The sequence below is a fragment of the Elaeis guineensis genome, chromosome 3, assembly GCF_000442705.2.
Source record: "Elaeis guineensis isolate ETL-2024a chromosome 3, EG11, whole genome shotgun sequence".
NCBI classification, from domain to species: Eukaryota; Viridiplantae; Streptophyta; class Magnoliopsida; order Arecales; family Arecaceae; genus Elaeis; species Elaeis guineensis.
Window position 1 is genome coordinate 101,229,611 of NC_025995.2, and position 23,790 is coordinate 101,253,400.

At 38.4% G+C, this 23,790-nt stretch overlaps 1 protein-coding gene and 1 long non-coding RNA gene across 13 annotated transcripts; both read left to right on the plus strand.

Moving 5' to 3' along the window:
• LOC105041397 (uncharacterized) lies at nt 1-16,201 on the plus strand. 12 transcript variants are annotated; one of them, XR_012139817.1, is made up of 5 exons: nt 1-98; nt 444-516; nt 619-1,214; nt 15,265-15,538; nt 15,862-16,200. It is a non-coding gene; the product is annotated as an uncharacterized lncRNA (long non-coding RNA). The 12 variants fall into 12 exon arrangements; XR_012139818.1 differs by having other exon boundaries at nt 2-516; nt 15,265-15,384; nt 15,471-15,538; nt 15,862-16,201; XR_012139820.1 differs by having other exon boundaries at nt 2-516; nt 15,285-15,384; nt 15,471-15,538; nt 15,862-16,201.
• Nucleotides 16,202-19,879: 3,678 nt separating this feature from the next.
• Nucleotides 19,880-21,488, plus strand: LOC105041396 (aspartyl protease 25). The gene has a single exon (XM_010918364.4). The coding sequence runs from the start codon at nt 19,963-19,965 to the stop codon at nt 21,253-21,255; it is 1,293 nt and encodes a 430-aa protein (XP_010916666.1). The 5' UTR covers nt 19,880-19,962; the 3' UTR covers nt 21,256-21,488.
• The last annotated feature ends 2,302 nt before the right edge of the window (nt 21,489-23,790 follow it).

The following is a 23,790-nucleotide window of genomic DNA, read 5'->3' on the forward strand; positions in this document are numbered from 1 at the left end:
TAAATAAATCTAATTCATGCACATTGCGCGTGGTTTCCGTGGCTCGTCGGCGGTCGGGGACACGGGGAGGCAAACGCGAGCAATCAGGGTCTTTCTGTGTCTGTTCCTCCAATCCTTAAATCTTCTATTTGATCGTTAACTCCCGTGGTTTGATGTCGTTCATGCTTAGTTATTTGATTTCCCTTTTTTTTTTTCTTCGGCTTTTTGAGGAGACATTTACATTTACCTTTGTTATGGAAGCACCCTTTGTTAGATCTGAATCACTCGCTGAAAAATCAATGATGTATCGTCCTATTTGATCTGGCTAACATTGATCACTGTCTTTTGTTTTGGTTTTCTTTCATGTATAAGTAAAAGGAGCAATTTCATATATTCAATTGATTTGGCTTGACTCTGGAAGGATTTCTTTTTTTTTTTTTTCTTTCCGTGTGAGATATATGAAGAAACTGAAATTCGAGTTAGCATATTGGTTCGGGAAGTTGGACGATAAGTATTATATAGGAACAGCATTTTAAGGTAATTAATTTTACATGGAATGAGAACCCTAAGCGCCATCTTTATTCATGATATTATAATCTCCTAGATGAGTATTTACCATTCCATATTTAACTCTTATAGGTTTCTGGCAAGAGATATGATGCACAAGATAGCTGTGCATGGATGGTATATTGGGGCATTTGAACTTCCCTGGAGGATTATTCGGTGGCAGAACAGGGCCCAGGCAGGTGGAGCATACTTAGGTCTAATGGTCTCACTATTATTATATGAATTCTTCCAATAGATAATGGTTGCACTGGGTTGAATCTCGAGCAAATTTCAGTTGTTATCTGTTATTTTCTGTTAGGGGGCATTGCGTGGTGGTGCAATGGGAGAAGGATTGGGCTAACAACCCTCCCAGGATTCCCGATTGCTGGGGCCATAACTGAGTAATGACCCTTTTTTATCTGTTATTTCCTGCTCTAAATTAATGGCTAGTAAGTAGCCATTATTTTATTTCTAGAACAATCTATTCAACAATTGACTGGAAAAATAATATTCAATATTCCCTCTCTGATGGTAAACAATTATTTGAAGGAAGCCTGCTGGTAGGGGATGCCACTCCTTTTAGAACCTTGCAATGAGTTGCATCGATTTACTACAACCTTTGAAGGTTTGAACAAACTTTCCAATCAGTTATAATCTATGAGGAGTTTTTGCACTCAAATGGATTTATGGTGAGTGCACCCGACAAACTTTGATAGAAATATAAAGAACTGGCTGGCATATGAATTTAGCCTGTACATATTCCTGATATTAATCGCTCAAAGTGCCAAGATAAAGAAAGTATATGCATTCATGGAGAGTCACTTTCCATCTCTCAGTTGTACTTGTTCATCTCCAACACCTATGTTTCCCTCGGTCAAAATTCATGAACAATCTTGGCATGTCCTTAGTGAAGTCTCTCTACAGTCATGATTTTACTTGGCATGTCTTAATGAATGAAAGTATCTCTTCCCGATATTTTTCTTATTATAATTTTTCCTACATCTTTTGGAAAGTTCATTATCTGCAATTTCAGACAAAGTTTATGATTATTACTCGATGGATGGCTGGTAACTTCAAACTGTATTGGCCCATGATGAAGTCTTTCTTATAACTCCACAAGGGTCATGGTCAGAGAATTATTGAAATATATCAGGTTTCTATAAAATCATCTTCCATGAGATCATTCTAGTATAGGTCCATCCATGCTACTGATGACCACATTGCATTGGTCCCCATATGTGTAGTGTGTTGGGGGATACCTTCATGTTTTCTTTTTCTTTTTTTTTTTAAATGTTAACATATAATGAGCCTCAATACTAGGCCCTAAGCTGATAGCTTATCAATACAGTTGCACATCCGATACTGATATATGATACACTATTCGAGTTAGCATAGTACTTTACTCTGTGCTAGTGTGGGAGTGTACTAAGTCCTTTTATTGTTATTGGTATTCATCTAGGTCGGTATAGTACACCAGATCGGCCTTTAAAAGGTCCAGTATGTTTTGATACTCAAAATGCATGGTCAGGTTCCATACTTCAAACACTTTTAATAAGTTAGAAAGTATGTGCTTAATTCTTCTCCATTTTTATGATGTTTACTTATTTTTAGTGTTTAGTTTTTTCATCTGTTTTGATGAACTGGTTATCTTTACCACCTACATATTTCTCTGGATATGTACTACACATGTCTTATTTATTTTCAAGCCATGAGTTAACACTCTTGACTATGTTACATGCTTATAAGCATAAAGTTTGATTCGTTCACTCAATGAATCATGGTTAAGATCTTTCTCGACAATTGTGATTCATGCAAGTGATTCTGTGGGTATAAAATACATGATTTTTCATTTTGTTTGATTAAAGCACCTAGCATATTCTCCAAGGTCGGGGTTGTCTCTTTCGCACGAAAATATGATTGATCTTCTTTTTGCGACATCAACCATTGGACTGCACCTTGGACAGATTTCAAAGCACTCCAATCACTTTGTTCCATCTGCCTGCACAGATCTCAAAGTGAACATTGCACCATCTAAATATAGTTGACATCGTGAAGGAGGGGGAATCATTCTTTCCGATGAAAGATACAACCCAAACCCCATTCTCCATGGTAGTTTCATGAGAACCAAAATGCATGAAGCAACCTTTCCTTACGCAAGCTTCGCAGTCTCAGTATTGGTTGCATACTAGGAATTTTTTTTTTTATAAAATTTATTTTCAAGATTTGTAAGTTGGATTGAAGGAACAAGAACAAGTGAACAACTCAGCCTTCCACTCTCTCCTTCTCTTTCTCCTCAACTTCTTCTCTCTTTCTCCTCTCTTACCTTGAAACAAAGTAAGAAAAGGGGGTTGGGTCCCTCTCTCCCAATTATTGAGGTCCTGAACTAGTATGGCGCCCTTTATCATGCTGAACTACTTGGAACCGAGCGACTTCAAGCATTTCAGCGATGTGAGGATCTGTTCCTACCAGTTTGGGCAAAATCGATGGCAAGACCATGAGCCATCCTAGTTCATGGTTGGTACAGTATGATATCGACTGAATCGGGTAGTTTGGTATGGTATAGCATTCCTTATTCTTTCCTTTTAAATTGGTGGAGTAGTTTATCTAATGGTGAATGTCCGGAAATTAGTGATCCAGAATGTTGGTCTAAAAATTATTTGGCATTACATGTTTGGATAGAGGAGCTTCTAGGATCTCTCAGACCTTATGTGGTTGGTAATTAATGAAAAAGAGTTTGGAAGTGATCTACAGTTTTGATTATAGATGCCTTCCTTTTTCATCTCCATCTGAGGGTGAATTAACTTGAATCCTTTGTTGTCTATACTCTAAATCTGTTGAGAGTCAAGACATCTCTTGATTGTGCCAATCTTCCAAAGTGACTTTAGGATGTAAAATAAACTATTAAGATATCAGCTTGGAGTTTTCGTACTTGATCCTACTAGCTTTTGGTGGTTGATTTGAAATATTACAATAAGCCTATGGAGTCGTTCTTGAGTAAAAGGATAATCCCCTGCATTTATCTTCTTATTCCTTGCCAGGTAAATGCCTTTCTTCAATGTAAGATTATTAACTAACATTTAGAAAATCGTAGGGCAAGTGTTTATTTTGCTTTCAGCCTGTCATTATCTGGGATGGATCATGGATATGATGCTGCCCAATAATTGACTAAACTTGTATAGGACATCACAATGTTGTACCTATCAACTGACTTGTAGATGCAACTTCATTGAAGTAAATGTGTATTTAGTTTATTAGAAGCTTATAAATGGACATTATGATCTTGATAAAGGTTATGGCTACTCTGGCCGTATATGTGCATCACAAAGATATTTACATATTCGGAAAAAAGGAGTCTTTATTGTTTCGATGAAATATTGATAGTATCAACTTAATGACAATTCCTTCAAATGAATGTATTGATGTGAAGGACACCATTAAGTGAGTTGGTGTAGGGGCCTCCAGATTGAAGGAAGAGGAGATTGTAACATTGATGGATATGGGTAATATGTTCCCACTGAGATGTTTAAGTAGATTCAAAAATAAATTAGGAGCTTTAGCTCATCTCCTTTATTATAGATATTACATGGGCAAGAGAGATCAGGTCATCATCTTGCTGGAGGACCCTCAATGGTATCATGAAGGTTAAACATCCACTCGGTATCAATATATTTAATTTTTTATGCAATTTGTGGAGTGAATGGATGCATAGGTGTTAAGATGTTCTAATGTACTAGTACATAATGGATGCTATAGAAAGTTCAGTTAGATTTGTTTAACAGTTAATCTTTCATTGCTATTAGGATGGCCGGTAGAATTGGACCGAAAATAGAACCTATTCTTGTATATGTATTGGGCACTTGAGGATGGTAAGGATGGTGTCTTAGTGATGAGTTTGCAATAGATTTTGATCTAGAAAACTCAAGACTTGTGTTTTTGGTGATTTAGAAAAGAATTTTGGTATTTACAATTATACTGAAGTTATTTCTTTATTCATTTGAGTATTTAGTCTATGTAATTAATATTTTCAATGAATTTTTTTTTCCTTTTCATGAGCTAAAAAGATGGGATAGAAAATGAATATAACCTTGATGGGCTGAGTTGGGGTAAAAAAAAAAAAATATTCGTATTATAATATATTGCAAAGAATAATTCGAGCATTTTTTCTTAATAATATAAATAACATTCTTTAACCACATGCAAATGACTACATAGCCATCTAACTTCAAAAACATAACATTTCAATGCATTTGACTTCTCCTAGAAAATAAGAAACTATTTGGTTGCACTTGGTATTAGAAGACTTTAAAATTGGTAAATATAATGAACTTTCTAACTTTTGGAGTTCAAGAAGGAAATATTGTATGACATATGTTATATTATGTATTTTATGTTATATATTATATATTGCTACATGTTATATTATATATTGTGTATCATGTATTTTATGCTATGTATTATATGTTATGTATTATATGGTAAATATAGCAATCCATTTTCACTCATATGCAATACTAGTATTGTCACTGTCACGCCCCAAATCCGGGACATAACACGGCCATGCTACCGAGGGATGGAGCCCACGATAACACAAAGCCAATCCATCATAATCACCTAATATCTGTCAAATAAAAAAATTCAATTCTATTATTCATCAAATAATCGAACCAATAATGGTTCAGAGCATCTAAATCCAAAAGCAAGTACTAACCCGAATCTCAACATTCATAAATAATTACAGATCCATAATTATAAAATAAATTAAATTTCTGCTGCCAAATTTTCAGCTTGCTATGCCGATCTTCAAGCTTGGATTCCTTTTGTCGATCCTAACCTTATTTTTCTGTACATGAAAGAGAAAACAAAAAGAATATGAGCTACACTAGCTCAGTAAGTAGACTTCCGCTTCCTTACCGGATCAAGCATAAGTTTTCTATGATAATGCATCATTTAGCAAATAACAATTATTGCAAAAATAAATATTTCATAGAGCATATAATAAAATAAGTTATAAGCTCATCATGCATGCATAAATCATGTATATTTCACAATTATGAATCGTAAATCATTTTCATCATGTATTCATGTCATGTTTCAAAACATTGCTCACAGATATTCGTGCTAAGGTCACTATTATACCCGTGACAGGGCCATGTTTCTTAATCGACAGAGTTCTTAATTCATGTGCTAACTTTATACCCGCTGGCAGGGCCATGTTTCGTGTGGATGCTAGCTCCGGATGTCGACCTTCCCGAAGGGATTCATTCATAGCCATCTGAGAGCTTTTGAAATCTTTATATCTTTTTCTTAAAGCATACATATACATAGATGGAAAAACAATGAAATTCATGTTTCATAATCATGCTATTTTCATAAGACATATTCATGAAATCAATGCTCATAATAAAACATGCTTTTCATATCACATATGCCGATCCTTATTTTATGAAAAATTATGATTTCATCAATAGCAATTCTTTGCATAAAAACATGATCATTTAAAAATAAATAAGGAGCATAGGATCTACTTACATCGTTCATCTCAGATCTTCGGATTTCGTTAGAAGAATCAGCTAATCCTATTTAAAATATCAAATCATTATCAAATTTTATTTCATAAATATAACAAGATTAAATCATAAGGAAAGAGGACTGTTGTCCGGATGTGTCGGACCATCCAGATACCAGGGCAATTCAGGATCTCTGATCTGAGGGTCAGATTCAAGTGACTTGATCAAGAAATCGTGAGGCACAGATCGAATTAAAATCAAGATCAATCAATAGGGTTCTTTAATAAATTTGAAAGATTTTTGATACGATCAGATGAGGTTGACATACAGCACGGATATCAAAGCAACTTCAGATCTTGTTAGAGTCAATATAAGCTTCTAAAAGATGAAGGCATGACTCGATACAGGATTCATAGATTTTTTTTTTTTAGAGAGAGAAAGTCGGTCATGAGAGAGAAAGTAGAGAGAGAAAGTGGAGAGAGAATCTTCGTATCCTTTAAAAGTGGCAATCATGATTGAGATCATCAGAGGTCATATCAAGGTGACTTAATATAGATTAACCATGATTGATATTATCAATTTCGAAAAAGAATCGGATCGGGATCCGATCTATTGCACGAATTTTGGAGCAGTCCCAGATCATCATATTTTCATCTCAAGTTTATCCTAGGGTCTGTGATGTAATCAGAGAGAGAGAATGACCCTAAAGAGACGAAATCCATAATGAGAGAGAAAGGTCTAGAGAGAGAAAATAGGAAAAAAATTTAGAGAGAGAAAATGTAGAGAGAAGGTAGAGAGAGAAAGTCTAATTCTAGAGAGATAAAGACTTAAGAGAGAGATGAGAAAAACTTTCTCTCACATAAATTTTTTTATTATTATATTTTTCTTTTCTTTTTTTTTCTTTTTCTTTTTCTTTTTCTTTTTCTTTTTCTTTTTAGAGAGAGACAATAGAGAGAGAGAAAGAGGGAGAAAGAGGGAAGAGAGGGAATTTTTCTCTTTTCTTATTATTATTTTTTTTTCTATTTTATTATTTTTCTATTTTACATTTTCTTTTCTTTTTTTTTTTTCCTTTTTCTTTTCTTTTTCTTTTTCCTTTTTCTTTTCTTTTTCTTTTCTTCTTCTTCCTTGGCTTTTCATTGGGCCGAAACAGGGGACCTAGAGGTCCCCGTGCCTTGACCGGCCGATCACGGCCATACCATGGCCGATGGTGGCCGACGGCAACGGCCGACTCTCCCGGGTTCGGAGAGACCAGAGCCGGCGGTCGGCGTGACCGTCGGCGCTGGAAAATCAGAGGAAAAAGGCGGCGAACAGGGGGTTTTCTTCTCCAACTAAATCCGGCGACACCCGTCACCGGCCATCGTGCCCACAGGCATGGGAAAGAAGGGAGAGAAGAGAGGGAGAGGAGGAAGACCTTACCACAACCTCCGGTGACCCCCACCGGCGAAAAATCGCGACGAACACGGGTCGAGGAGTCGCGGCTTCAAACGGGAAAATCGAAGAAAAATCTCCGACAATCGACGGCGACTGAAGGGTCTACCCATAGAGGAGAGAGGGGGGTTTCTTATAGGGTTCGTCCTAGGGTCTTTTAATGGCCCTAGGACTCCGATTTTTGATCGGAGAAGAGGAAGACTCCGATCGGGAGTCTTCCTGCTCTGTTTTTCTCTCTGTTTTTTTTTTTTAACAGGGCTAGTGGGCCGGGCTTTCACATTCTACCCCCCTAAAAAAAAAATTTCGTTCTCGAAATTTAACATACCTTCATTTTCAAATAAGTATGGATATCTCGTCTTCATATCATCTTCAAGCTCCCAAGTGGCCTCTTTCTCTTCATGATTACTCCAATGAATCTTTACATACGGAATGATACGCCGTCTTAGAACTTGCTCTTTTCGATCAATAATTCAGAGGAAAAATTCTTTATAGATTAGATCTTCATAAACTTGCAATGGCTCATACTTTATCACACTGTTTGGATCAAGTACAAACTTTCTCAGTAGTGAAACATGAAAGACATTGTGCACTTTGGATAAATCTGATGGTAAGACTAGTTCGTAAGCAACATCTCCTACTCGATTTAAGATTTCAAAAGGTCCAATATATCGTGGACTCAGTTTGCCATGTCTCCCAAACCTCATGACACTTTTTGTAGGTGATTTTTTAGAAAAATATGATCATCAAAATAAAATTCTAATTCTCTTCTTTTTCTATCTGTCCAACTCTTCTGTCTATCCTATACTGCTTTGAGTCTCTTCTTGATCAGATAGATTTTCTCTCTAACATCCATTTATTATCAGTAAAATCCTTCCTTATTTACAACTAACGTATTTCATAATATCTTTAGATTTAAAGGATTAATATTTCTAATCAATTCAGACCACCACGCTTTTGCTGCGCACTCTGATCTCAACTTACCAAATTATCTAAGTCTATCAAAAATAAAAGATATCTTTGTATATTAAATCAATCAGAGATAGATCCAACTTTCAGATTTCATATACACTTAAGGGTAAAATTTAAGATTTTCTTGTCATTACTATCTCTTAGGCATAGCTCATCAAAATTAAATCTTCATCCACCTTCTATGCTTGAACTTATTACATAAGCTTCGCCACTCCTCAAAAATCCAATATGTCTAGAATTAATTTGAGTTAACCTTCGATTTACTTTACAATCATTTAGACAACTTCCAAACCAACCTTTCTTTGCAAAGAAATTAACATCAAAATCAGTAAAATTATCATATCATTTATCCATATAGGTTTAGCATTCCAATATCATCAAATATACCTAACATAATATATCAATACCTCCCACTTCATTCTAGGGTCAGCACTTCTCGTACTCAGGTCAATCTTGCTAATTGAAATCTAAGATATAACTCGTCAATTCTATTATAGACATCATATGCCATTTATACATAAATTTCATCATAATACCTATTGATTCGAAATCAAATTATTGAATCATTTCTTTTATATCTATCATGTTCCTCATGATCTTAGCCTCAAGTTCAAATATCATTAAAGTCACAATCTCGAAAAATGATAATCTTAAGCTCAAATACCACTTAAGTCATATTCTCTAGTGATCATAACCTAAACTTTATATCATTCTATCACGTCCTTAATGATCATAATCTTAAGCTCTGATATTATCCATTATACTCCACTCGGTCACATCCTATTGATCATACATAAAGTTTTGATATCACTTTATAATCTTAATGATCTTAAACCTAAGCTCTGATACCATAAAATGTCATGCCCCAAATCCGGGACATAACACGACCATGCTACCGAGGGATGGAGCCCACGATAACACGAAGCCAATTCATCATAATCACCTAATATCTGTCAAATAAAAAAATTCAATTCTATTATTCATTAAATAATCGAACCAATAATGGTTCAGAGCATCTAAATCTAAAAGCAAGTACTAACCCGAATCTCAACATTCATAAATAATTACAGATCCATGATTATAAAATAAATTAAATTTCTGCTGCCAAATTTTCAGCTTGCTATGCCGATCTTCAAGCTTGGATTCCTTTTGTCGATCCTAACCTTATTTTTCTGTATATGAAAGAGAAAACAAAAAGAATATGAGCTACACTAGCTCAGTAAGTAGACTTCTGCTTCCTTACCGGATCAAACATAAGTTTTCTATGATAATGCATCATTTAGCAAATAACAATTATTGCAAAAATAAATATTTCATAGAGCATATAATAAAACAAGTTATAAGCTCATCATGCATGCATAAATCATGTATATTTCACAATTATGAATCGTAAATTATTTTCATCATGTATTCATGTCATGTTTCAAAACATTGCTCACAGATATTCGTGCTAAGGTCACTATTATACCCGTGACAGGGCCATGTTTCTTAATCGACAGAGTTCTTAATTCATGTGCCAACTTTATACCCGCTGGCAGGGCCATGTTTCGTGTGGATGCTAGCTCCGGATGTCGACCTTCCCAAAGGGATTCATTCATAGCCATTTGAGAGCTTTTGAAATCTTTATATCTTTTTCTTAAAGCATACATATACATAGATGGAAAAACAATGAAATTCATGTTTCATAATCATGCTATTTTCATAAGACATATTCATGAAATCAATTTTCATAATAAAACATGCTTTTTCATATCACATATGCCGATCCTTATTTTATGAAAAATTATGATTTCATCAATAGCAATTCTTTGCATAAAAACATGATCATTTAAAAATAAATAAGGAGCATAGGATCTACTTACATCGTTCATCTCAGATCTTCGGACTTCGTTAGAAGAATCAGCTAATCCTATTTAAAATATCAAATCATTATCAAATTCTATTTCATAAATATAACAAGATTAAATCATAAAGAAAGAGGACTGTTGTCCGGATGTGTCGGACCATCCAGATACCAGGGCAATTCAGGATCTCTGATCTGAGGGTCAGATTCAAGTGACTTGATCAAGAAATCGTGAGGCACAGATCGAATTAAAGTCAAGATCAATCAATAGGGTTCTTTAATAAATTTGAAAGATCTTTGATACGATCAGATGAGGTTGACATACAGCACGGATATCAAAGCAACTTCAGATCTTGTTAGAGTCAATATAAGCTTCTAAAAGATGAAGGCATGACTCGATACAGGATTCATAGATCTTTTTTTTTTTTTTAGAGAGAGAAAGTCGGTCATGAGAGAGAAAGTAGAGAGAGAAAGTGGAGAGAGAATCTTCGTATCCTTTAAAAGTGGCAATAATGATTGAGATCATCAGAGGTCAAATCAAGGTGACTTAATATAGATTAACCATGATTGATATTATCAATTTCGAAAAAGAATCGGAACGGGATCCGATCTATTGCACGAATTTCGGAGCAGTCCCAGATCATCATATTTTCATCTCAAGTTTATCCTAGGGTCTGTGATGTAATCAGAGAGAGAGAATGACCCTAAAGAGACGAAATCCATAATGAGAGAGAAAGGTCTAGAGAGAGAAAATAGGAAGAAAATTTAGAGAGAGAAAATGTAGAGAGAAGTTAGAGAGAGAAAGTCTAATTCTAGAGAGAGAAAGACTTAAGAGAGAGATGAGAAAAACTTTCTCTCACATGAATTTTTTTATTATTATATTTTTCTTTTCTTTTCTTTTTCTTTTTCTTTTTCTTTTTCTTTTTCTTTTTCTTTTTCTTTTTAGAGAGAGACAATAGAGAGAGAGAAAGAGGGAGAAAGAGGGAAGAGAAGGAATTTTTCTCTTTTCTTATTATTATTTTTTTTTCTATTTTATTAATTTTCTATTTTGCATTTTTTTTTCTTTTTTTTTTCTTTTTCTTTTTCCTTTTTCTTTTCTTTTTCTTTTCTTCTTCTTCTTCCCGGGCTTTTCATTGGGCCGAAACAGGGGACCTAGAGGTCCCCGTGCCTTGACCGGCCGATCATGGCCATACCATGGCCGGTGGTGGCCGGCGGCAACGGCCGACTCTCCCGGGTTCGGAGAGACCAGAGCCGGCGGTCGGCGTGATCGTCGGCACCGGAAAATCAGAGGAAAAAGGCGGCGAACAGGGGGTTTCCTTCTCCAACTAAATCCGGCGACACCCGTCGCCGGCCATCGTGCCCACAGGCACGGGAAAGAAGGGAGAGAAGAGAGGGAGAGGAGGAAGACCTTACCACAACCTCCGGTGACCCCCACCGGCGAGAAATCGCGGCGAACACGGGTCTAGGAGTCGCGGCTTCAAACGGGAAAATCGGAGAAAAATCTTCGGCAATCGGCGGCGACTGAAGGGTCTACCCATAGAGGAGAGAGGGGGGTTTCTTATAGGATTCGTCCTAGGGTCTTTTAATGGCCCTAGGACTCTGATTTTTGATCGGAGAAGAGGAAGACTCCGATCGGGAGTCTTCTTGCTCTGTTTTTCTCTCTTTTTTTTTTTTTTTTAACAGGGCTAGTGGGCCGGGCTTTCACAGTCATGCCCCGAATCCAACATCCAGATCGGATACGTGATGGCCGCACACTCCTTAGAGCAAGCCCTAAAGAATATGCAAGGCCAAAATAAATATTACAACCTTAACATCCATAACAATTAATTTCAAATATAATTCATAAAACCTTGCATAATTATAATTTAAATTTCTTCAATTCTCTGATCAGATACTATGATACTCTATTTATCCTTCTGCTCACCCGTAAATCCAAGCCATAGCCAATCTAAGTCATCCTGTAACTCTGAGAAGAAAAAGAAAGATGAAGAGGTGTGAGCTTTACAGCCCAGTAAGAATTCCCATATCACACTGATATAGTAATATAGTCTGAAAATAAGGATAAGCAATAAAATATAAAATCTCATGTTCAATGTCCAGAATAATACAAACATTTATAAATTTTCTGTTTTGTCAAAATAGATGCATCATCATATGTTAACAGGTAAAACACTTTTGTTCAACAATTATTTCATGTCTTATCTTTCATTTCTTCTTTCATAATCACATGATTTTTAACCTTTTCTTTCTGGTTCTGGACTATCCAATTCTATACCTCAGTCATCATCCGAATCGAATCCATTTAAAAAGTCTTTCAAGACTGTCCCAAGATGAGCTCCTGGCCGGCTGTCCCACGTACGAAAGCCCGTGAGAGGCTGTCCCAGGCATAAGCTCCTGGCGGGCTGTCCCAGGCATGAGCTCCTGGCCGGCTGATCCACCTGTAAGCCAGTGGGGGCTGTCCCAGGCATAAGCTCCTGGCCGGCTGTTCCACATGACAAGGCTAGTCCATACCATATATCTCTTTCTTTTCATTTAATCATTATGTGTTGATTTCATCAAATCAATTCTGTCTTGCATTATGATCAATTCAGATATGTCATATCCATATAATCATGCCATCAATCTCTGATACATATATATTGACATAACATACTCATGCTCAAAATCAAATAACAGTATCTCAGGTATAATAAATTCATCGATCTCAAATCCAACGATGCAAAACCAATGATGCAAGACCAACAGTAAAATAGCATATATATAATAGTGATCATGTACAGGGATTCTTACCTTTACCGGTGACTGATCCAAACACAGAAATCGATGTTCTTCTTTGATTTATGAATTTCTCAAACAAGATATTCCACTCGATATCATATGCAGACAATCATCTCTTCATAACTCTGATCAATATAAAAATCACATATATGAAAAAAATTACCGATAATTGATCTGATAACACAAATCTAGGATCTCTCTTAGGATTAACCAAAATTAGGATTTACCTAAGTATCTGGATCCTCCACTGATCCATAAGACTTCTGGAGAGAGAAAATTCATAAAGAGAGAGAAAATTTTAGAGAGAGAAAGTGGAGAGAGAATCTTCGTATCTTTCCGATGAGGCAATCATGGTCGAGACCATCAGAGGTCCTATCAGGATGACTCAATATGAATCAAGTATTATAATTTTGAATAGAATCGGATTGGAATCAGATCTACCGCACGAATTTCGGAGCAATCTCAAATCATCTTATTTTCATCCTCAAGTTTATTCTAGGGTTCATGATGCAATCAGAGAGGAAGAAAAGATCCTAGAGAGACAAAATCCGTAAAGAGAGAGAAAAGTCTAGAGAGAGAATCTAGAGAGAGAAAATGTAGAGAGAGAAGGTAGAGAGAGGAGAGAGAGAAAATTTTTCTCTCTTCTTCTTCTTTTTATTTTTTTTATTTTATTTTTATTTTTTTTTCTTTTTCTTTTTCCTTTTTCTTTTCTTTTTCTTTTTCCTTTTTTTTTTCTTTTCTTTTTCTTTTTCCTTTTTCTTTTCTTTTCTTTTCTTCTTCTTCTTCTTCTTCCTTCTTCTTTTCTTCCCACGGCCTCCCTTGGCTGAAACAGGGGAGGACCGTGAGGTCCCCCCCTCGGTGGCTCGGGCTCCGGCGGGGTGGCGGCTTGGCCGGAGATCCAACCACGGCCGGCGATGGGGTTCGGCCGGCGGTTTTTTTTTTTTTTTTTTCGAAAAACAGGAGATCCGTCCCCTTTCTACATGAACTCCGACCATTGGCCGGTCGCCGGCGGCCAAGGCTTTCAGGGAAGGAAGAGAGATATATGGGAGTCCGGTCTCAGGAATGGGACGCCGCAACCGGCGGCGCCGGTGGCCGGAAAAGAGAAGAGGATCCGGCCGAAACAGAGCAAAACAGGGGTTTACCTTGTTCATGGATTTTCCGGCGATCCTGGCGGCCGGCGAGGGTGCACGAGGCCATGGAAAGGAGGGGAAGGAAGAAAGGAAGGAGAAGACGGATTTACCTCCGACTCCGGTGAGGTCTCCAGCGAGTATTTGAGATGAACACGATGAGGACATCCGCGGCTTCATCGGAAAAATTTGAGAAAAATAAAAGAAAAATCCGGTGCTCGTCGTGACCAACCTTAGAGGGAAGGAGAGGGGGTTTTATAGGGTGTAGGGGAGGTCGAATCCACCCCGGATTCAACCTCTCCACCGGTGATTTTTGGGCTTTGGGCTTTTTTTTTTTTTTTTGGCTGATTTGGGTCGGGGTGTTACAAGTATGAACCTTTATTGTCCAAATTACAAGTAATGAGTATATATAGCACAAGATACTCAAAATGCCATCTAATAACCTTTTCTTGTTTCTTTTAATTTTTCCTTGTTTTTTTTTTTTTTTTTTTTAATTCTTAGAATTTTTCTTGATTTTTTGACCGAAACTCTGAAACTTGGAGTGGAACTTCCTAAACACCAAAACTACTGAAATTGAAACTCAACAAACCCGATCAAAATGGAAAGCGAAACTGAGTTTTCACACAAACGAAAATTTGGATCTAAGTTTTTGGAAGAGTAGGGCTGGTTGATGAGGGACCCTGCATTCAGTTGGAAGCATAGATTTTTCCTTGATGATGCTTTAGAATGCCATAAGAGTATCTGATCACATTGTGATTACCACAATTTCAAACAAGAAAATCAACCAGCTCGCTGGGGCTTCAAAAGTGAGCCTACCATTCATCAACTCCAGCTGGAAGGAGGATCTGCTGTTCCTACTAATCTGTGGTGTTATTTCTGGAGGTTCAAAGATTATTTAGATTGTCTAAGGCTTTTGTGAACCCGTCACTGCTCAAAGAAGAAAATCTCTATTATCAATCTTGTATCTGCATAGAATGTAACTTGCGGTCACTCGCATCCTTAACTAATGAGATTTATATTGGAGAAAGAATGCTTTGTGATCTTTATGCTTTGAATTTTCAATTATTGAATGCATCTGTAATCTTAGATGTCCATGATGGAGGTAAGTTGATGGAAGGTGCAAGCGGAGGAGCTGAGCTTCATACTTTTCCTAATATGTGCTGATCGGTGTCTAAGAAGGCCTGTTGAGTATTTTTGGGTATTTTTGGTAAGTGCTGATCGTCGTTTTTGTTTTGTCTTTGGCATTTCTTGATTATTATGTATTAACCCATGGCTGTAAATAACTTTCATAAGCTGCCATTATTCACATGTGAAGAGCGGGACCTTATCTGAGTTTACACAAGAACCAAAAAAAAAGCAAGGTGCTGTTTTTTTTTTTTTGCTTGCTCAAGAATGTATATTGGCTGTAATATCATAGAAACATAAATTCTGGACTTTGAGAGTGAGATAGTTAACAGGGTTAGTGAACAAGAAAAATTTCTTTTATCCAGCAAGCCTTATTATACTCTTCCAGTCAGGTCTGGTTCTGAATGCTGCATCATTTGCACTATACTTTGAATATCAACTTGCATATATTGTTCACATCTGTTAAAAAAACCTGCAAGTTATATGTTATACATATAGGCATGTTTTCCACTGAATCATTGTCTGATTCCATTGTCATTTGGTTGGTGCTATTTTGTAGAAGATTGATGATCAAGACTCCGGATATTTTGCCGATTTCCTGGGCGTATTTGTATTTCTTTTGGTAATTGCTTTTCATTATGCGATGGCTGAACCAAAATATGAGGGAAATTAAATAGTAAACTGTTGATGATTTAGAAACAAGGAGATCAGAGCCTTCATCTTGCAACCTTGATGGTACAATCTTATGCTTTGTATGCCACGGATACTTTTGCTGTTTAGTGTTACAAGGGAAACTCAAACAAATTTGGTGATGTTCTATTTTTTTTTTTTTTGTTGGGTCATGACGAACTTTTAGCTTTCATCGTATCAAAATGAATGGTGTTAAACATTATGAAAAGAACATATTTTCTTGCTCGCAATCCTGTCAAATCAAAATCATATGCTTGCTTTAGTGTCAATACATCTCACTGTGCTGGCTCTTGCTGCATCAGCAAGGGCCTGGGGTTGAGGAGATTGATGCGGCAAGGGCCTGTTAGGGGTTGAGAAGATCCACAGCCTTCTTTGATCCCTTCTCTTTTTTCAACTTCCTCTCTTGTGCTTTTCACACGCAAGAAGACGAAATTGCTTGGTTTTCCAATTCGCTCATTAGTTGTGCATGGCACGTGCGGATTCGTGAGAAAACAGTTCGTGACAAACGTTATCGGTAGCTATAAAAAAGAAGCATTAGTCCTGTACGTAAAATCCAATGTGAAAGGACCTAACCTTTTCTCAAAGGCAGTGCCCTCGGTCAAGTAGTTTCTTCCCACGAACAGGAGACCCGTGACTCTCTGTCTTGGATTTAGAAGGAAGAAGGAATCATCTGGAGGTTGTGCAAAAATTTATAAAACAAATAAAGAACGAGCATACTGCACAAGTAGGACCCTATGATCCACTTTAAATTTTAAAGGGTGCTGCGGTAGAATATTTCCTGCCACCGACACGGTACAGTCCAGAGCACGGCAGCGTATGCCGTAGTTTTGATTCTCCAGAAGCTTAACTTGGATTTATGTTTCTTGTTTTAATGACTCCTGGGATTCTATAAAGGAACCAGAAACCTGGTTATTGGGCTATCACCCATTTTTCAGCAGGCGGTTTGTGGGACTCGTACGTCAAGATTGCTACTTGCAAATCTCCAAAGGCTTTGTCGTATCTTGGATCCCAAAGTTACGAAAACTCTCAAAGTTACGAATCAAGATTTGGTGAAATTAGATCACCAGGTGGATACTGGCTGACAAGATAAAATGATGTTCCTTCTCACTGCCTTGAAGATTTCATATATCTTCGATCCCAAACTCCCACCCATTCCACTGCGCAGTGACAAGGATGCTGACAAAATAGAAGAAGAAATAAAGTAGTGCGAATAGGACGAAATGCTGTGCTGTGGACATATTTTGACTGCATTACCGGATCATCTCTAGCATCTCTGCACCAAAACCAAGCCACCAAGGGAGATTTGAAATGTGTCGGATTCAAGTATTAGACAAATATTGCTTTTACAGTTTATAAATTAAGTAGACGTATATTCTAGTAACCCCAATGTTGATATTATCTAAAATTCAACTATCTTAGTAGTCCACAATACAAGTAGTACGTATATACCTTCAACTCGAAGTTCAGAACTTCTCTGTTCCTGCATCTGCAAATCCTCTGATGGTAATGGTGATCCTGATGGCAACAATAACGACAAAAGTTACAATAACAAGAATAGAGCAATTAATGCAAGCCAAGATGAATTAATCGTGGATATTCTCAATAAACCTCATTGTTCGATTCATTAGAATTAATAAAGATGTGCAACCTCCTGCATTATTGATGGCAACGTTCTCTTTCTTATTCAAATGAAGGAAACAAACATTTCATCAAGCTCTCTCATCCATAAAGTTTGGCTGGATTTCTGTAATATACTCGGGCATGCAGGTAGGTCTCTTCTCATGCCTTTTTGTCCCACTCTGCGTTATGGTCCCGAGGAGAGCAGTTGCCGCGAGTCATGTGGAGTATTAGCTGGGGTTGCTGTCGTGATGAGAAAAAACAGCGGGCAGAAGCCAGCTAAAAGAGAGGGAGTGGAGGGGGAGAGACGAATGAGGCCAAGAAGGAGAAGAAAAAAGAGGAACGCACGTGACCGTTGCCCTATATCGGGCACGTCACTGGAGGGGCCACTGCCACCTTCACGGGACTGGCCTTTCACGCCCGTTTCACACCACCACCCGCCTACTCCGAACATCAACAACTTGATGCAAGTTGATGGATGATTACAAATGATATCATGGATCGATAATGTTACTGTTATTATCGCTGATGCTATTATTGGATTTTCTGAAGCCATCTATGATGTTTAATAGTGATCTATTAGCTAAAGCTATAAATGTATGTATAACCATATTAAGAAAGTGCATGAAACAATCTTTATATATATATATATGTTATTTATGGTTCAATGTGCACAACTGAGAAAAGGTTAAAAGGATTTAGATGTTAAAACTGATCATACAAAAACTTCTTATGCGCATTTTTCTCTGCTATTTATATTTTAACTGACATGCATGCATGTCTTACTGAGAGAAAAGGAAGTGCAGTTATGAATTCAAAAAATTTTAATACACAACGTATCAACAATCAGTTTACTTACTATATCAGTAGCAATGTTCGAGTTGCTAACTAACTAGAATATTTAAAACTAAATTTGATATTGAAGTATTATGGTTATCCCTAGTTTACCAAGAAGTTGTCTGAACTTGACTACCAGATGTTAATGCATGGATGTCTTAATATAATCTTTGACTTATTTGCAAAATACTAATGGTGCTTAAGCCTTGAAATCGATAATCACCATCGATCAAGTAATGAGTTCTAGCCCAACTAATTGCCCAATTGTAAGGCATAAATTTCGTTAAAGTGCTTTGAGATTTTAAATTCTGGCAAATTAAATGTGGTAGCACCGGAGACATTTATGACATAATGTTCATGACAGAGAAATTTATGCTAAGAGTAGGTTAGAAGACTTTGCTGTACTGTCTTGAGACTAAATAACCAATTATCTTTTGAGAAAAGAAAGATTATGGACCATATCTACTTGCCCTTCGCTACTCAAGGAAAAGAATGCAACTGACTCTAAATGGTTACAATCTTCAATAACAGCCTAGATGTGAAAGTTACCTCCGTGTAAGCAAACATATTAAAAGAAGACAAAATGCATGGTCACAACCTTGTAGAATGAACATGTATCTAGAATGAAAATCGCCCAATTATTCCAAATATTGGGTATCAAGGCTTTAGGATTTTATTGTTGGAACTCCAGCTACATTGTTTGCCTGGAGATCCCATGCATGGATTCTGTGGATGGGCAAGTCGTGGTGGGTCATTTCTGCTATGCCAACACAACTATAAGTTCCGTCAAAAAGATCTCGTTAGATTTTTGTTACATGAAAAACTATTACACCATGGATTCTATTCTCCAGCCGGTTTTATCTTCTTTTTCTATCCATGATTCTCAAGATTGTCATCTGTATATTTTATAAGTTAATACCAATAACATGAATCACCAAGTGAATATGCCTCTAGTGATTTTGCTCAAAGATAGCTCCTGTAATTCAACTTAAGCATATGAAGAGAACTTAGAGGGTCATCAAATGGTCACCATATGGATCTCCAATCAACCACCAGCTTTGCTTAACTATATCTTGCACTTGGACAATTATTTTTTGTTTTGTAAGCAAGTATCTTAACGCATAAGATATGTTGTATTAAAATTTCTAGCTTATTTCTAAATCTTTTATGTTTCATGAGTAAGTTTTTTTTTTTTCTTTTTTTCTTTTTGAACGCTTCAGTTTTTTACTATTTGCCGACAAGACCCAATATTGGACCTACCTTGGTTCAAGACAAACATCCTTCTTTTTGGTTTTCCTTCCTATCTTATCTTTAAAAAATTCATAGCTAAATAGCCAACACACAATGAAGAGAAGAGCAAGATATAGAATTTGTCTTAAAAAGGAAAAGGAAATGACTCCTCTCATTGCACTCCCCCTTCCTCGGCCATAAATACCCCACCAAAGCCACACTTCGACCAATAAACCAGCACTCCACCACCTCACCCACAAGACTCATCCGAGTCCCAGCACTATCCATGGCCATGGCTTTCCTCTTGTCTCCTTTCTTCTGTCTCCTCCTCCTCCTTTCCTCTACCGCCATAGCTGCTGACATCCCCATCTTCCACTCCAAAGCTCCACCCCCTCCCGCCTCCTCCTCCCTCTTCGACTCCGTCCTTGCCGCCGCCCACACCGACCCCGCCCGCCTCGCCTTCCTCTCCCAGAAGGCCACCGCCGTCCCCATCGCCTCCGGCCAGCAGCTCCTCCAGTCCAACTCCTACGTTCTCCGCGCCCGCCTCGGCTCCCCCGGCCAGCTTCTCCTCCTCGTCCTCGACACCGGCTCCGACGCCGCCTGGGTCCCCTGCTCCCCATGCTCCTCCTGCCCCTCCTCCAATCTCTTCCTCGCCTCCAACTCCACAACCTACTCCTCCCTCCCTTGCTCGTCCTCTTGGTGCCCCATGTTCCAAGGCCAACCCTGCGGTGCCTCCCCTACTGGCCCCACCCCATCCCCATGCACCTATAACTCCGGCTACGGCGGTGACTCCACCTTCGCTGCCACCCTCTCTCAAGACTCCCTCCGTTTAGCTCTCGACGTCATCCCTAACTATGCCTTTGGCTGCGTCAACGCCGTTACCGGCAGTGCAACCAGCTTGCCCAAACAAGGGCTCTTGGGCCTGGGTGGTGGGCCCATGTCGTTGCTCTCCCAGGCCGCTTCGGTGTATAAGGGGGTCTTCTCCTACTGCCTTCCAAGCTTTAGATCCTACTACTTCTCCGGTTCGCTCCGGCTCGGGCCGGTCGGGCAGCCAAGGAGCATCCGAACGACCCCGCTTCTCCACAACCCGCACCGGCCGTCCTTGTACTACGTGAACCAGACCGGGATCAGCGTGGGCCGGGTCCTTGTCGCGGTCCCGCCCGGCTCGTTCGGGTTCGACCCGGCCACCGGTGCCGGCACCGTGGTCGACTCGGGGACCGTCATAACTCGGTTCGTGTCGCCGATCTACGCGGCGCTGAGGGACGAGTTCAGGAGGCAAGTCAACGCGTCGGGCGGGTACTCGGCGCTGGGGGCGTTCGATACGTGCTTCAGTACGGACGAGGTGTCGAGGACGCCCCCGGTGACGCTCCACTTCGCGGGGCTGGATCTGGTGTTCCCCGTGGAGAACACTTTGATACACAGCAGCGCGCGGCCGCTGGCGTGCCTCGCCATGGCGGAGGCGCCGGGGAATGTGAACTCGGTGGTGAACGTGATTGCCAGCCTCCAGCAGCAGAACATGAGGGTGATGATCGACGTGGCGAATGGGAGGGTGGGGTTCGCACGGGAGGTGTGCAACTGAGGGAGGATGGAATCCCATGTTATTTGTATTCTCTATTTGTTTTTGGTGTTTTGTTTCAAGTGTGAGAGTGGCCAGGATGTTGACGCGAAGTGTCACGGGTTGTTTTCCTAGTCTTTTTTTATGTTTCGTTGTTTGGGGTGTGAGAGACGCGGGGGTAAATCGTGCCTGTTTTACCAAGCAGCAAATAAGAAAGGTGATAATTAATGTCCAGTAATTTACCTTTACTCCGTCCCCACCTATGCGTTTCTCCCATCCTTCCACTGTATCAGTTCTGGTCCGGATTTTTTTACATCTTTATTAAGTTAAATAATTATAAATAATAATATTTATACAATCTAAGAGAGAAAGAGGTAAATGGCAATTTTGAAATTTAAGGGCCAGATCTCCTTGGAGTCCAGCTACGAATCGGAGTTCCCATTACTGTTAATTGGATCTGATTTCTCATTGCTCTAATCCTATTCAACGAGTGACGGGGTAGAGGGGATTTTGAGAAAGCGGAGGTCTACGTATGTTGGCGTATAAAATATAGACTAAATTGCTCAAAAATTTCCTAGCAAACGAACAATTTGGACTGTGTGCATGAGAGGATATTCTTACAGGTATACGTTTCCTTGAAAGCATCTACGCTTATCATGCAATGTTGTTTGTTTCCAAGCTTAATTTAATATAAACAATTATGCACGAATTGGCAAGCATGGCAATATACGTCAAGAGGAATGAATATTTACCTACATGAAATAAAAAGTATCATGTGTTAAAATTTAAATATAGGATGATTAATTGGATGCTCATCCACACGAAATTATTGGTTCAAATATGAAGAATTAATACTGGAATCTAACCTTTTGCACCTATATATTAAAAACAAAAGCGTTATGAAGAGTAAATCAACTAGAGGAAATTAAACTTCACAGATAACCATATATATGTCTAGATGGATTTAAACGATCGATTCTGAAGAGTCGTACCCCGACCAAAATTTGAGCAATTCTTTGCCAATATAATGTATGGTTCGGAGGTTTTCTAGTAAATGCATGGTCCAATAATTCATTGGATACGAATAGCTTGATCCAATGTTGTTCACTGTCGGCAAATGGAGGTCCATAAGCCTGTCCAGGAGAGTAGTCAATGGATTAGGTTAGAATAGCCATTAGTGGTCCTAATTTGTGATTGATGGTCCATAACATATTGGGCCTGTGCTGGCTCTTCCACTGCCCTCTGTTTGGCCAGAGAACACTACAACCAAACCGAAAGTCTCCTGCCTGAACTCCGAAGTCCCAAGCATTACGGTTTCAGTACTATTGCACCGTTTCCTCTTTTTGCAGCAAGCAAATAAAAAATTGCCAAATTGTTTGAGCTGCAGCAAGCATTACGTACGTGACAACCTTGGGTCTTCTTGGATTTATGTACGCTGGACAGGACCAACTGTTGGGTTAGTCCTGTGCCCATCTTCTAATCTCGTGAACCAAAACTGTGAGTCAGAATTATGGGTAGGGTATATGGTTTTGCTCTCAGCATTATGGTTTTAAAAGGTGTTACGTGCCACCAACTCCATGCCACATGCTTCTTCACTCTCAGTCACAAGTTCCTCTCATTGTTAATTCTTTATAATTCGCTTTACTTATATAAATAGTGATCTTTCTACTTTTATGGCCCATCGTATGTAATTAGTGAATGGTAGCACAAAAAATAAGGATTCGAAATCAGTTTGAAATTGGACAATTTCTCCCCTGGACAAGACCAGATTTAGCTGGTTCTTTCTATTGGCAAGAACCAGTTTTATTATTTATCAAGCTGTTATCGACAAGTTCTCAAGATCTATTCTACTTTATCAATGACCAAAATCTGAGTCAGTCAAAGCTTGCTTTCTCATCACCACGGTGGGTTCCTTGGCTCCTGTCCTCATTGTGGTGTTTGTGTTGCTTTCTTCCTCACGACAGAAACACTCGATACACAAATTTACTTTTGTTTTTCAAACAATACGCTTAATAATATTCAAAACGCCCAAATTTATAACACAGTCTCACCAACTTTCTAGGGTCATGGGGGTCTGGATGTTGTAAAATTCATGCTAAAAGTTTCTTGTGTGCAGCCCATGCATGTTTTAAATTTACACCAAAGTGAGCCAACGAGCCGGGACTAATGTTGCTAGTTTTTTCTTTCAGTGTGAATAAGGTGGCAGGATCACTGTATTGCTTCATTAAGAACAAACATTACATTGCTTATGGGATACAGTATCATCACTTGCATCGTAAATATACTGAATATATCAGCAAACAGATTCACGCCAGCTTAATGCATGGCACTCTTCTAGTGGCGTGAAGTTCCAAGTGTGAGTGATCCAAGGTGATTGCAATCTCACCCAAGAAATAGAAAGAAAAAGGAGAAGTCCAGTTTCATGGAAAAGGATAACTTTTTATATAACTTCAAATGAAAGAATGAATGAATACAAAAATAGAAAAAAAAATAAAAAAAGAATATAAAATAGAGAAAAAAAAATAAAAAATACAACAAGACAATAATTACACGAGGGAA